This window comes from Thermobia domestica, chromosome 2, assembly GCF_964235325.1.
Source record: "Thermobia domestica chromosome 2, izTheDome1.hap1.1, whole genome shotgun sequence".
Classification (NCBI taxonomy): Eukaryota; Metazoa; Arthropoda; class Insecta; order Zygentoma; family Lepismatidae; genus Thermobia; species Thermobia domestica.
The window spans coordinates 252,631,197-252,647,601 of NC_137455.1; the positions used below are offsets into that span (position 1 = coordinate 252,631,197).

The following is a 16,405-nucleotide window of genomic DNA, read 5'->3' on the forward strand; positions in this document are numbered from 1 at the left end:
CAAAGTCTGGCATGCTGCGTGTTCACAAAAATACACAATCGCCTTATTTAATTGTCAAAAGCATGGATTGTGCAACATGACAACATTTTGAGTTGAGTTGATTTTGAGTTTAACGTCCAGTTCAGCAGCTAGGCTATACGAGACGTGGACCTACTGATTAACGTGGAATCCGAACCACATGAGCTCCCGCTGGAAATTGAACCCGAGTCTCCCACGTCAAAGGCGCGTACGCTAACCGCTTAGCTACGAAGGAGCTCACGACAGCATCTTCTCCAATAGTCCAAGCAAGAAATTGTAACTGTCGTTAATAGTCATGCGTCGTTAGTTTCTGAATGAGTCGTTAGTTGTGCAGTTCCATAAGAAAATGAGTTAAACTTATAGGAGCAGTTCGACTTAGAAATGCATTTTTTACAAATTACTTCCATTTCTAAAGCTGAAAATTCTAAAAGGAATGGTGTTTGTTTCATTGCGATACGTTCAGTCGTTAGCGAGTAACAGAGGAAAAAAGATTTTGTGATGATGTCATCCGTGGGCAAGCTACGAGAGCAGGCTTCCATACACAATGCCAAACATTTCGTTTCTGATTGGTGCGGTGGCACGTTTTAAAGTGCGATTTCCTTTTCCAGAACTAATTGGAAATACTTGTAGAACTGATTGCAAAGAAATGTTATCTGCATGTAGAAAATAATATCTGATGATGGCTGCACAAAAGTTTTTATATTATAAAACGCATAAGTTCAGCGTTTTACAAGAGAAACTAAAATTTCGAAACCAATACAGTTTAATTAGATGGCAGACAAGATTACTACAACACCTAAGGACCTTTTCTTTAATCATGGTTCCTTTCCTGAATATAAGTATGTTCATTTTCACGTTTTGTTGCAATTTTTAATGATGACCCTATAATTTTGTTCTTCAAGGTATGTACAGGAACGCGGCATATGTGGCAGAAGTGAAATAACATCTGTAAAGTTTGTCAGAATACGAAAAATACTTTACCGGTTAAATTTCTCTTATTCGCATAGCTCTCCACGGAACAACTCTTGTCACCCGTTTCATTATCTTTGTCACTTGGTGCAGAAAAATCAAACGATGAATCAATGTCCTGAAGAACACTGTCGTCGTCACTGATTCCTTCTTCAAGCCGGTATATTTCAGTCCTCAATTCACATTATGTAGTAGTTGTATTTACATTTACTTCTAAAACAGTACCTTCAGAATCATGAGTGACACCGTCGCTATTACCCTTTAATACCTCGTCTTCACTACAACCGTCAATTGTGTTTTGTACGATATTTTTACGTTGAGAACTGAGCATACATCGGCGCTTGTTCAATGGCTCGGATTTTAAACCTTTCAATAATATACTTGGAACAGCATTCTTTATCAGTTTACATGTAAATGATTCTCCTGGCATCAGCTTTTCTTTCAGTAAACATGACTGCTCGAAGTGGGTCTCTTCAAGATGTTTGGAACAAACACGAGTGTTTTTAATCTGCACAAAATTTTTCCTATTGATTTTCTTCGGCCATAATTTATATCAATCTGGTGATTCTCACAACTTGGAAATGAAAAAAAAATGTCCCTCAGCTTTAATCGCACGAGGAGTAGAACCGAAAACGCAGCATGTATTAGGCATTTCTACCTCACTTCACAGACACAGCACGCACTGTACTAATACGTGCTTTCTACTTCACACCAGCGTTTCTTTCAGATATATTGTTCCGGGGAGGATACTTAATATTCGAAGGGGCATATATTATTTTCACAAGGTACTAATCTATTATATTAAAGACGTATTATTTTGGTTCCTCCGGGAAGGCACTCTCAGAGCTCCGGGAGACAGTGCCTCCCCAAAAACATGGCTGGAAGGAACACTGTTACGTACAACACTACGTAATCACTGCTCTCTCTCTCTCTCTATTTTTTTTATACTAATGCTATAGGAAAAACAACTAACAAAAACGTCACTCAAGATTTCTACACAAAGCAAGACTGCTAACGAACCCAAAACAATCTATTAAATCCACTGCACTATTAAAAGTGTATCAGCTACTCACAAGGGAGTGGTTGCTGACTTACATTGAGTTCCTCGGTATCCCACGGGTGACGTCAGCATTTTCGATTCATCAAAAACAAACGCCTATAGAAGCTGAACGAGATGGCCTACCAAGATTTTTTTTTTTTTAAAAAAAATACGTGTATCTTAATTTTTAAACTCTCTCTATTGCACTAAACTTGTTTTTAACTTGAACTGCTCCTTTAATATAATAATTAGGAAAATGTCTTGCAATATTATCAAACTGTTTCCATTAAGATAAAAGCGATTACTGTACTTTACAGTCAAAATGTGATTATTATATAGTAGCCTCAGTATTAGTAAACTCTCATTTTTAATATTTGTAACAGTAATGTGCTAATTTTGGGATGACATTAACATTTAATAACTAAAGCGTCCTCGTGATTATAAGTTAAGTTTAGTGACTCTTCCCACATGTTTGTAACGGACTATTTGAAATACTAATTGTGTTGGTATAGATTCCAACAATATTCTGAACGGCGACCAAACACATTACACAACATTACTCGAGAACAGGGAAAAAGTATCCCTAAAGTTCCGTAATTATTTATCATACTTTTTGAAATCTTCTTTAGAAAATCTTCGATTTCGTTACATCTTTGCTTCTTACAGGTTCCACTATTTCTGTATTTATTTGTAGTTACTTTAACTATACAAATTATAATATTGTTAATACAGAATGAATCAAATGAGTAGTGACTAAAGATTTTTAAAGATAGCAGAGCAAACTAATAGTTAAATTATATTTGTGCCACTTCTGTGGTTGATATTCGTTATTATATTTAGATGTTCTGATTTTTTAAAATCTCATATTTTACTGATATGTTCCCTATATTAAGTAAAACATATACATATGAAATTTATCTTGACCATAATTTTAGTTACAACATTTATACAGAGAAATATTTTAAACCAAACCTTGAATAGTTACTTTTATGGCACATTTCAACCAGTGATCACTTATGTCGACGAGAAATATTTAGATTGAGATGTACAGGTAGTGCGTGTAGTGACGAAACTTTTCTATTAATAAAATTAAAGTTGCTAATATGTTGCTTAATATAATTCTGCAAATATATATATATATATATACATATAAAATGTAATTCCAGGAAGTTTCTACGATAATGATGGATTTATGATGCAGATAGCGTTCTCTACCTGAAATTCCTTGAACGAGAAAGTATCACAGCATACATATAAATAACTACTATTATTGGAAAACATTGACAGTTTGAGTATAATCTTTTGATTGCATCCTGATAAATTTTTGGTTTTAGCTTTCTTTTTTCTCCCAGCTGCTTTTAGTTTACTAACATGTATAGTTCGCTCAACAAAATTAAGGTTAATATTGAAATATTCACGTTTATTGTTCTCATAACTATAAAGAGGATTAGGGTTTTCCAGGGTTAGTATTGAGTATTAGTAAAGAATTTGAATTCACTATTATTAAAATTATACTGGAAAAATTAATTGTTAATTATCAATTAAACCAGAAAGTGTCTGTGCTGCTTTCTGTTATAGTTATTGAAGTGCATACATTGAAATTAATAAACTGTACTTACTTTTAAAATTCATAAAGATAAATGGAAGAACAGAACTATGCTTATATGAAATGATTGTGTGAGAAGTACATTTAGTAACTAATATTACAATCTAATGACAGAAAACGAATGAAATTATAACCATACCTGGATATATTCATCCTCATTTCGGAGGTGATCGGCGATGAACTCTACCGCCTGTGTAGCTTTCTGAGCTTCGGGAGAAAGAAGTAGCGAGTCGGAACTTTCGCTTTCTCGCCTTCCTAGGTCCATCTCCGCGCTGGTCTTTCGGTTGACATTACAATTTGGGTGGTGGAGGTCGGACAATTCCATCATCTCCATCTTGCTCTTGGGCGGCAAGTGTTTAGGGAGCTCGGGAGATCCATATGGATGTGGGGGTGCGCTCATCCCAGGCATCTCCATCATCCACCGAAGCCTAGTTTTCTTGGGCCTTCGCATGAAGAGAAATATGGGCAAATACTTAAGGAACGTCACACGAATCCAGTTTGGCATCCTGTGGGTCCTGGGACCTCGAAAGTTCCAGTTGATGATTATTACTGTCACGAGAATACTCACGGTATTCATAATGAAGGTAAAGAGAAGATATTTTGCAATTAAAGGTAACACCAGTGATGTCGGTGGCAAGATTTTCGAAACAAGGAGCAGAAACACAACCAGTGACAGGAGGATGCTGATTCCAAGAGTGACTTTTTCACCAGCTTCCGCCGGCAAATAGAACACTAGTACACACAAGAATGAGATTAGCACTGTCGGGAGAATAAGGTTCACAGTATAAAACAATGTCTTCCTTCGTATAATAATATAAAACGTAATGTCGGTTTCTGTGGGGTTGCCTTCGTAGATATTGCGATAGGCCGGCACCTCGATGATGTCCCACGTGCCAGACTTCCAATAGTCGGATAAGTCCACAAAGTTTTTGTTATTGTACAGCTCTAAGGCCACTTGATCTCCGTTGAAAGTCCATGAACCGAATTTCATGATACAAGTCTGCTGGTCGAACGGGAAATACGTTACATCGATGGTGCACGAACTCTGAAATACAGATAAGAGTGTCAATACCATATATAAAAAGTATAATTTCTTTTATATAAAAATATACATCTATTGCTCAGACTTTATGGTTGAAAGAATATACTTATGTGTGTATTCATGAACTTTAGTAAACCATAAACATTTGAAGTATATAAAATGCCTTAATACCTTATGCTGAACATAAAATATACGAACGATTTATTTTTAACGATTTACTAATAAACGTTATTATCAGGCAAATAAAAAATTCTAAAAATATACCTAGGTATAACTTATGTTTACTTTCCCGTAAAAAAAAGTCAAAGGATACTGCTAGACTGCTAGATAAGGAAACTGAGAGATAGTTGCTTTAAAAATAAATTACTATATCACAGTTAAGAAAAATAGGAAGAAAAATTGGTTTGTTAATTGCTTTAAGCAAAACTTTCAATTTAAATAAGATTTTTTTTTGTAAGTAATAAAATCTAACATTGTACATAAATAATTCTCCCATTTTTTTATTACATACATTAATGTGTTACAAGTTGCGTGTTTCATTGTTAACATTTTTATTTCATTGGCATAGTGTTGACTTACATCGTCTAGTTATTTATAGCTAGAAATACTTATCCTTTGTTCAAAAGTAGACTGACAAACCTATTGAAAGTGCAAAATCAAATTTCTTCACTCAAATAGTCTCAGAAGTGTCGTCCCTAGAAAATTATCTTTTTGGAGTGAAGAGCTTCAAATCGATAACTAAGCAAGAGGAAACTTAGTTATGTAAAGAACACCGGAAAGAGATACATAAAGGGATTTTCTTTCTTGTGAAGCATTTCAACAAGTCGTTATGGAACAACTTTTACAAGTGCCTCTTACCATCAGGGTTTGAGAAAAGAGAAAGAAGCTAATGAAAGTGTTGAGAGGTATAATAAAATTTCATATATTTTCCGTAAAGACTCACGTAAGAACACATTATAAAAACTATGTCAAGTACCGTATTTGTCGACGTGTAAGACGCAGGTTTTCCCTTTGAATAAGTTTAAAACTGGAGTGCATCTGGTATGTTGATACAGAGATTGTGATTATTTTAATTCATTTATCTAGAAGAAGACGAAGAAAATTGTACACAGAACCTTTGCAAATTATTTACATTGGATTTTCAATGTATGATACTATTACAATCAAATTTTATAATTATGTAAAATATACCAACGTAATAAAATCGCGTTTATATAAATAATACATTTGAAATTATCATTAAGAAATAACACTAGACAATAAGAAAAATAAGTATATATATATATTTAAAAATGAGGTACAATATACATGTATGGTAACTTGCTTTTCAGGAGTGATGTTCTTCGAAACTTCACCCGGCAGTTCAGGACACCATAATCTCGTAACAAGTATCACATCTGTGAAGCATTGTTCACTCTGTATACGTTTCTTGCTAAAATGTCACTTTGTATTGTTTGTAAATAATAATAATATACAGTGAAATATTTTTCTTCAAAATTGAATACAGAAAATAAAATGAAGCTCCCTCTTGACTATATGAGTAACGTAAGCTTCTTTAGCATGGGAGAAGCGGATTCAATTCCTGGCGCTAGGTCGTGTGGTTTGCATCTCACTTTAAGCTGTAGATCCATAGATTATAATTAAACATATTTAATATTAGAGGATTCTAAAAGTGGCATTACTTTAAAATTATTTCTTCGAACATGAAGCGCTATATCCAACTTGGACGAGAACTTGATTTGGTGTTTGAGACTCAATCATCATATTGCAACTGAATGAGTTTTATCAGACTCAAACAACTTGCAAAATCTCGAAGAAAGTAGCATGGGTGATTGTCATTGTCAAAACTCATGTCAAGAACATCGTTGATTTATGCGAAATATAGCTGTGCTTAATGTTTATTCGACTTAAATGTTTTGTTGTAAAGTGAACTTTTAAATGATTAGCTTTTACTGTTGTAAGCTACATCAAAACGCTGACTCATACGGAAATATGTTCGTAATGTTATAGATGAATGACTCTCAGAAAAAGCAGGTACTGAGTTACTGCAGAGTCGTATACATATTTGAGAAGCTACCTAAAAGAAAAAGGTAACGGTCAAGAAAATTAGCATCTACTACGAAGGAATTCGCGATATACTGACCGCCCATTCCCAGTTTCAAATTGCTGGCTGGTCAGCTTAAGCTTGAAATTTCGTGCTACGGAGTTTTTAGTTTAATAATCACAAATGATAGCTTTTAACTCGAAAGCTATTTCGAAGAAAGAAATGTGTCAAGCACAGAAAGTAATAAAGTCCAAGGAAATAACCATTGTATTGAGGCAAGACAAATAAGCCAACAAACAAGTACATGATCAATGACTGTTTGTTGCTTTGACTGCTAATAGGATTATGTTACTTGCAAGTTTGTACATTTGTAAGCATTTGTTTTGTAAACTGTACATATCATGTGTCGGTCTAACCAAAGTGGAAGCTTACAAAGTTTCTGCTCTATGTTTTTTAATTTCTAATACCAAAACTTATTGTCCAAGCAGAGCAGTTTGGTGTTTTGAAATTCTAAGAGCAAAGATTATCCTATATTTCTAAAAGACTGATTGTGGATCAATTTTGCCTAATCATTCAGTCGCTCAACAACAGTTACTTGGTATTTTAAATTACAACTAAGTTTCAGTATTTGTACAAAACACCATGTGTGTGTGTTTTCTTCGAGTTCTCCCGTTTTCTTTCGTTTTATTCATTCCACTAGTTAATTCATCCTCATCATGACCGTCTCCTTTAGCTTACACGGTATAACCGTGGGACATAACACTGAAAGATTTCCTTTCATTTTTTCAAATTTTCCATATTTATACATTTTTCAGTGTAATGTGAATACCTTATTTTAACATTTTATGCATCCGCTAGAGAAGACCGATCACGTTACGTGACTACGAAATGGAAATATTCAAACTTTTCTATGGCTATGAAGTTTACAAGGAAAAAATCAATATCGAAACATGAACGTTATTAGATGGTTTATTTGGATAATTTTGCCTTAAAATTCTGGTTCTTATTTTTGGAATGAATGAAGTAGAATAACATGATAAGTGCGCTGGTATTGGAGTCTATAATCAATATGGTAAGTAGGATTGTATGTATCCCTATTTTCTGCAAGCGGATTTTCTAACGTGGCAAATTTTAATAAAGAAATTTTCAACAAACAGCAAATTGGAATAAAAGAAACTATAGTTTTGTTGTAAAGAAAATTATATATTATCTGTAAACATGTAGGATTGTTTCTAAATGGCAATGACCACCATTGTGCTCAGCACGGAAATTCATTACAAGGCTTGCATATAAGGTTTAAATTCTGATAGGTTTTATAGTTTTAAATCTTGTTTTTTGTTTTATTAAATTTCATTTCTTTTTTCTCATTATCATTTATTGATAACACATGAAACGTTTTAAGAAATGTAAACAATTTGCATTACATACAAATTTTAATTACATGTATCTTATTTTATGTTTTTGTGAAGAAGACATTTGTACTAATTAGAAAATGTCTTCACGTAAACTTCTGTAAGATCAATTGCATGATAAGAAAACTAATCTACTTAACAGGAAGTCTTTATATAGCGAACAAAGTAATCGACGAGAAAGGAAAGATAAAAATGCATTTAGGAAACTAATTTCCGGTGTATCCAATCCCCTCTTCGTCCGGGGAGAACCATTCTTTAGCACTTTCCGCTTGTCTACTCTTTAGACATCTTTCATGTAAGAATATCTCTGAAGTAATATTAGAATGGCAAGCAAAGATAATGGGAAGGAAACTTCAAGTGCGTATAAGAGATCTGTTTTCTCCCTTCTGAAAGAAAATTTGAGAGGAAATGAAATAAAAGATTAGTCAGCAATTTCTGGTTAACGTTATGAATAATCGAAATTCGTTGCGGGCACAAGTATAAGAATCCACTATTTCTCAATTCTCATCGGAAATAAAATTAGACAAATATTTCTTTCCTTTTTTGAATTATTGATATTATTAATCGTCTCGCAATACATGTATAAGAGAATCAATTTAATTGTGGGTTTATGTCTCTTCGAATGCATATTTTTCTCTATGTTCGAAAAATGATCTTAAATCTTTAGTTTTATGTATTATGCAGTGTCTTGTAGGTTAAAGGAGACTACTGAATAGCAAGAGTTAAGAAAGAATTAGTGAAATAATAACTATTCTATCAGGCCTTGTTTTCATATTGTCAAACCAAACACAAGAAAACATTGAACAAAGTTATGTGATATAAATATATAAAAACACAATCACATAACAGTTTCAACACACTACCTGTGTCTTCATCCACTACCTGTGTACTTCAACCCCCAAGTAGCCGGAAGGAGTGGAAGTCTGATGAAGACACAGCTAGTGTGTTGAAACTGTTAATGTGATTGTGTTTTTATATATATTTTTATCACACTTGCTCAGTGTGTTTGTGTTTAGTTTGAAACGAGAAAAAGGAAGAAACAGGAAAATATCGAATGAAACAGTCGTAATGTTGCCCACCACAAATATAGATGACATTATCGAACCAGGAATCCCTCACACTAGAGATGAACACTCTACCACTGAGGCATCGTGTCTCTCATTCTCCATGTTTCAAGTAAACAACCTGTTACTAAATGCTTTTGTATTAATTATGTATTAATTATGCCATATCAGGAGTAAAAATGCAGAGTAAAGTACAATTTTGGACAATCCATTGTTTTTCGATATTATAACTTGTATTTGAACAGCAGTATTACATAAGAAGCACAAATCTTATAATACAGAAACTAGTTGTATAGTATTTACACATCAGTAATACAGGAAAACATATAGAAATAATTTACTTATAATAATAGAAATGACTCTTTGTTGAATATGTATTTTCAAATTTTTCACATCAAGATGTATGCGGGACACGATTCTAAAGCCAGGAGTGCATACACATAAAACAAAAGATATATTTCATTCCCAAGTTTAGGATATTACCTAATGTAGAAAATATATATCGCAGTGATTTCATTTTTGATACCTTTTTCTTTCTTTTTTGTTAGAGTGGTTATTGTCGAAGATATTAAATATATATAAAAAACAAAAGTAAAATGTATTTACGTCATTATTTAAAATAAGAATACATGAATTGAATACACTAAAAATAGCTACTTAGTTTTCAAAGCTTTCAAGTGTGAATTGTTCATTGGGTGAGTGTAATACAGAAGAAAGAAAAATAAAATAATATTAAAAACATTGACAATGGTACACGATCGGATACCTCTTTAATACTTCTTTTTTCTCTTTGTCTACACTCCGGCAATGAGCAGTTCGAAGCTTGAAAGCTGTCTAAACCATCACACATATTTATATATACCGTAGCACGGAGTTGATTGACACATTTCATTTTATTGTCATGGCGCGTTAGTTTATCGTGAATTACGGGAATGGAAATGGTAAAGGGAGGATACTGTTTCATATAGTCAGTCACGAGAGAGTATTGGAACGTGCAACAATGTATTATCGGTGTTCGTAATTATTACAGAAGAATGCCTATGATTGAAGTGTACCGTTTCTTTAGATGAAGATTCGATGTTGGTTTACGTGGTCATGTACTGTCTTGAAATGCCATATTAGCTCGTCTAAAAACAACAAAGAAACTAGTGGTGAAACCTACAGAGAGTGATGGAAGCTTTCGAATACTATCCTCAACGCTTGGCGCGACACCTCAAAAGCATTTTAGGAGTGAATATTTTATTTCTAATTTTATTTCTAATCACCTTTACGAACTGCAAGTTGTACAAAAACATAAGAGGAAAAGAAGTGCAAGTTACTTTCTGCTGCAGTGCCATGAGCTGTTTGCTACGAGAAAACTCAGACGTCTAGATTATTATATAAAAGAATAGAAGTGGGTGACTCATCATTGGCAGGTTACACTACTATAGATACTAACGCGAACTCTGGACAGAATACATTATTTTTTTTTTATCACGGAAGTAAGGGATAAGGAAGAATTTCTGGAAATATCCATGCTAAGAGGGGGTTCAAAATTTTTGCCCTCAAGAATCCCACAAATAGGCTATCTAGTGTTAGAGAGAGAAAACCCGACATAGAAACTCTTCATTGAAACACGTATTTCAGCGTTTCTAAAAAATCTCCTCCTAAGGAAGAGCAATTTCAATCATATATAACGAAGTGCTGATTGTGAGGATTCATTTAAGTTGGAGATGTAAAATTCGATTCACAAATTCTTGAAAAAAAAAAAAAAAAAAAAAAAAAACACGGAATACATGTTTCATCGTTTTCGAAAATTCGATTTCTAAAGAAGAAAAGTTGGGTTATTTCTACAATATTGAAATTTCTCTTTCTTTATTGAAAAAGTGCCCAATATGAGGAGGCACTTAAGTTGAAGATGTGAAATTCCGTTTAGAAACTCTTAAATAAAAAATACGACAATACATGTTCAACGTCGCTTGCAAGGGAGGAGGGGGAGGGAGACTTCTATATTAAAAGAATTTCTTTAATATAAAAAGTTCCCTTAATTTCTCTATAAGCTACCAAATGTGTGAATTCACTTAAGTTGGAGATGTGAAATTCGGTTTATAAACTCTTAAGTGTAATACGTGTTTCAGTGGTTTCAACAACTCTGCTCCTAACGGGTGTAAGAGCCAATTTCTACAATATTGAAATTTTCCTTTATTATTCGCAAAGTGCCAAATGTGGAAATTTGCGTAAGTTACACATGAGAAATTTAGTATAGAAACTCTTATATAAAAATATGGGGAAACATATTTTAGCATTTACAAAAATTCCGATCTTAAGAGAGAAAATTGGGATTGATTCTATAACATTCACATTTTCCTTTATTTATTGGGAAAGTTCTGAAACTCCAGAAACACGCATTCTCTTATTCGCTTAGGTTGTAAGGATTTGCTTCAGTTGAAGATACGAAATTCCTTTTATAAACTCATACAAATATAAGGCAAAATATATTTAAGCGTTTTATAAAATTCCACTTCTAAATACGAAAGAAGGGATATTTTATCGATACTTACCTTTATTTATTCACAAAGCGTCGAATGTGAGAATTTGCTTAAGTTAGAAACGTAAAATTCGGTATATAATCTCTTCAGTACAAATATTAGGACACGTTTTTTAGCATTTTGAATAATTCTGCTCCTTAGAGGAGAAAAAATAGTCAGTACTATAACAGCCAAATATTCTTTCGTTATTGAGAAAGTACCCATTGTGAGGTTTTACTATTGGAGTTGGAGATGTGAAAATTGGTATATAAACTCTTAAATAAAAATAATTAAATATGTATTTCAAAGACTACGAAAGTACTGCTTCTAAAGAGGGTAAGGGGGATAATTCCTATAATATTATGATTTCTTATAATTGATTCAAAGAATGCTTATCGAAAGGATTTTTTTAAGTTGGAATTGTGAAATTCGTTATATAAACTCATAATTAAATTCAACAAAACACGTATTTCAGCGTTTTCGAACATTACGCTTCTGTAAGAAGGGGGAAGGGGGGGGGGTGAGGATATGTCAATATATAAGCTTATATCGGAAGTATCATTGTTCGTCTCAGCGACCCCAAAAACTATAGATTCGACACTATTATCGGTCATTTTCGATCATTTTTATATGCCTCTTCTCCTCCCCTTCCGTAAGTTGCACCGTCAAAGTAATATGACAAAAAACATCCCAGGTCCGAACCTAATCTATGTTGAAAATTTGGTCGAGATCTCGGTTGGGTGATTCAAGAGTAATGAAGTCACAAAGACAGTTACTTTCATTTTTATTATATATATATATATATATATATATATATATATATATATATATATATATATATATATATATATATATATATATTATTTCCCCTTTCCCCTCCCCTATACTGCACCGTCAAAGTAAAATGATAAAAACCATCCCAGGCCCAAATCTCATCTATATTGAAAATTTGATTGAGCTCCGTTGGGTGGTTCAAGAGTTATTAACTCACAACTATAATCACTTTCATTTATGTATCTATATATCTATATCTATATCTATATCTATATCTATATCTATATCTATATCTATCTATCTATCTATCTATCTATCTATCTATATCCCACTCTTCTCCCCCCTATGTTGCTCAATCAAAGTGAATAGATCAAACCATCCCAGGCCCGAATCTCATCTGTGTTGAAAATTTGATCGAGATTGGTGGTAGTTCAAGAGACCAAGAGTCACAAACATGATATTGTAAATGATCTGAAGACTTGAAGTTTGTTTAACTTTAATTTTTAGGAATATGAGTTTTATTTAAAAAGGAAGAAATGATAAACTAGAAAAGAAAGTCATCTGTCGTAAATTACTCTTATACACTGTGCATACAACGTTTTGTACCCAGGTAAAAATGAGCTATTAAAAAGAAAAAGAAACATTTCAGAACGTGCTAACATTTTAGAAAGTGCACAGACAGACGGGTAGCTAAGGTAAATTCAAATGCTTTACTTACTTTTGTTAATTATCAAGAAAATTCAAGACACTATTTTTATTCCGTATTCACTTTACATTACATAAAGTTTATAGTAGGTAAGTGATTGTGTCAGGGATGTTAACTTAAAAAAAAATGACTATGGAAATGTTTAAAAGTAAAATTCTGTTGTCAATCATTAACTGGGAGTTGTAATCAGTTTGGCTGGTACAAAAACTTATACCAATGCCAGAGGAACTGTAAAGACCCCTCTTCACGAGGGAGATGTTGCGAAATAAATTTATGACGAAAGTAGCCAGACAAACTGATAATTCTACAAAATGCGGAGGGAAAAAGGAAAGATTCATGGCTTTGTATGTAAGAGTCTACGTAAGCTTTTCTGCTCAGGTAAATCTTCCTACCTAGTTAGAGCACTTACAGCCATCTTGGATCAGGAGTAAGAGGAAGATGATGCTTTGAGTGGAGAAAGTGTTAGCAAAAAAAGAAGCAAAGAAGAAAATCCTCAAAACTACTTCATCTTCCTCATGCGAGAAGAAAAAAGAACGTTACTGTGTCGCCTCCCAAAGGGGATTCAACCGCGAATGCAGTGTTGACAAATCTCTCCACAGACTCTTCCGTTTTTCTTCGTTGCTCTTCGATCTATCTTCCATTGCCAAAGTCCTCAGATGCCACCACAACGTTTAGTTAAGAGTAGAGGGTGCTTTTTTTTATCAAAAAAATATAAAAAGTTTCAAAAGTAGAGGAAAAGTGTAAGGGGGATCACAACGCCTAGAGATCTTGCTAGCTGCATTAAACTGTCATCAACATGTTCACCGCAAGGTACCATCTGCAAGTTGCATCGAAATTCCTTCGTCTTCACTTTTTCTTGGATGGTGTTTGTCTGTGTTTGTTGTCGACAAACATTTTTTAAGAGTTTTCCGTTAGTGTGAATATTTTATTTTATTTTTTTGTTTGCTCTGCTTAAATACTGAAAATGTTAGTGTAACATTTCGTAAATACAGTAATGGCTTCATCTTTAAAGTGAGATATAATCTACTTAATTAATGTACTACTTTGAAGAATCGTACTCTGAAAGGAAATAAGGACTAGTAATTTAATTGTTATAGTTCATAATATATGTCATGTAATTAAACAAAATGGAAGTAGTGCAAATTAATATTGAATTGAACTAATTAGGGTAAAAAGATAAAGTAAGGATAAATAAGATATATCCCCTTAAAAATGTGTTAGCCCCATATCTCGAATCGAAAGGTAACTGGATATGATCAGTGTTTGTAGTTTAAGGGAAATTTCGCAGATAAATTTGGCAAAAAGGAAAAAAGGGATTTTTTCGATAAAACGTTTAAAATCTAGAGAAATTCTTGAGCTGACTGATTGACTAATATAAACATTTAAATTTTTCTTCGTTTTTCAGAAATAAACTAATACAATAACAATAATTTGTGTGTGTGTGCGTCTGTTCAAAATAGCATAGCTTACACCCATTGTTAGCTGGGTGTATTTTTTTGTAGAAAAGTGAAGGATAAAGCAAAAAATAGAAGCAAAAAGCAAATGAATAAAACAAATATGATTGGTACTTCCTTTAATATAGCTAAAGGAATCTTATCACATAACTTCTGTCAAACGAATTGGACATTGAACAAACTAGCGAAAATTTGCTAAGAAAAAGGAACATTTTGAGTAATTTGAGGGAAATTTTCTTAGGGAAACCTATGAATACTGGATGTGATCCGACTTCAGAAAAGCGTCTACGGAGGCACTGATACTCTAACGCTCCACGTTCAGCAATGTGTTTACATTAATGATTAAATTAAAATTAAATTTTAAAAAAGAAATTATTATCTGTTTTATCCCCGCCCATATTTATGGATGTTTATGAAAATATAAATTCTGGTAGACAGCAAGAAAGATCACATACTTGAAGTTTCAATTTCGTCTGGTAGGTGTCAAGTGTTGAACGATGTTTGTTGCCATTTAACACCTCAAAATACTTTTGTATAACTTCTACTACTTTTGTTTGAATAGTAGAAAATGGAATATGGACAGTTACCGTTAGTCACCGTTACTCATTAAGAAGTTGACAGATTAACTCCATTAACGAATTCGACTGAGATAAGCGCTCTAGTTATCTACTGCAAAAAATAAAATTAAAAAATTTGCTTTCATTCGAGAGTTATTGTGTGGACTAACAGAGTCGCCATTAGCCGTTACGATGTTAACAGATTGATTCTGTTAACCAACTCGGCCGACGTAATCGATTTAGCTATGTACTGCAGAAAAAGAATTCAAAAATTCGTTTTCATTGAAGAGTTACAGTGTGAAATAAAGGACGTATCTTACATACATAGTAAGTATTAACAACACAATCTTATAAGTCCTACTTGAGTGATCCTAATAAAGATAGATATATAGATCAGTATTTCTATAATGGGGGCTGTATTGGTTAAGTGGTAGAGCGTTCATTTCTGGTGCATGTAACCCTGGTTCGATTCTAGTTGCTGCCAAATGAGCTTTGTTGTAGAGAAACTCCATGTGCATGAGTTTTCTCGTGGCTCTCCCGTTTCTTCCCAGTTTTTTCATTTTACCAGTATCACCTTTTCGTCAAGCTTTGGTGCAAAATTGTGGGATGCTGAACTAAGAAAGCAAAACATCTATTACGAAAGGCGGTTCTGATCCATTTAGAGCATTTAGTGCCATAGGAAATGTAAATAAATAAAAACAAATGATTAACCTATTAAGTAGCTGAACCATGCGATACGTATATTTTTGTCTTGGGAGTAATAAATGGAATAGGAATGATGCGCAGTGATTGTAGCATACAAGTAAAACTGTTGATAATTACACTAATGCCAAACAGCCAGTCTTGTAAATTATAGTAAAGTACTCACGCACATATAAAAATCAAATCTGTGTTTATACAAAGTACCCTAAAATGAGGTAACTTCAACAGAGTAGTGTGGTATCCCATTTTAAGGCAGGTGCGTTTTAAACAAAGCCAAACTTCTAATAATCATAATATTTTGTCTTGCAAGTGAAACAAGAAAGTACCATGCCTAGGAAGTACAAGAAGGTAGTGAGACTTCGTTCCTACCAGAACTACAACTCCAGGAAGATGGAGCAGACGATTAACCTTATTGCTGATGGGATGTTGGTGGCTGCAGCCGCCAGAAAGGTAGGAGTGCAGAGTTAGGCTTTTGGGTAAGGTCAGGAGGAATCACGGAAGTGTAGTGGGC

At 33.4% G+C, this 16,405-nt stretch overlaps 1 protein-coding gene across 1 annotated transcript in view; it reads right to left on the reverse strand.

Moving 5' to 3' along the window:
- The window catches only part of nAChRbeta1 (nicotinic acetylcholine receptor beta1), a 682,881-nt gene that overhangs the window by 59,036 nt on the left and 607,440 nt on the right, over window positions 1-16,405 (reverse strand). Inside the window, exon 6 of the mRNA XM_081748586.1 lies at window positions 3,772-4,677. Coding sequence (XP_081604712.1) covers window positions 3,772-4,677 — 906 coding nt within the window. The remainder of the gene's footprint in view (window positions 1-3,771; window positions 4,678-16,405) is intronic.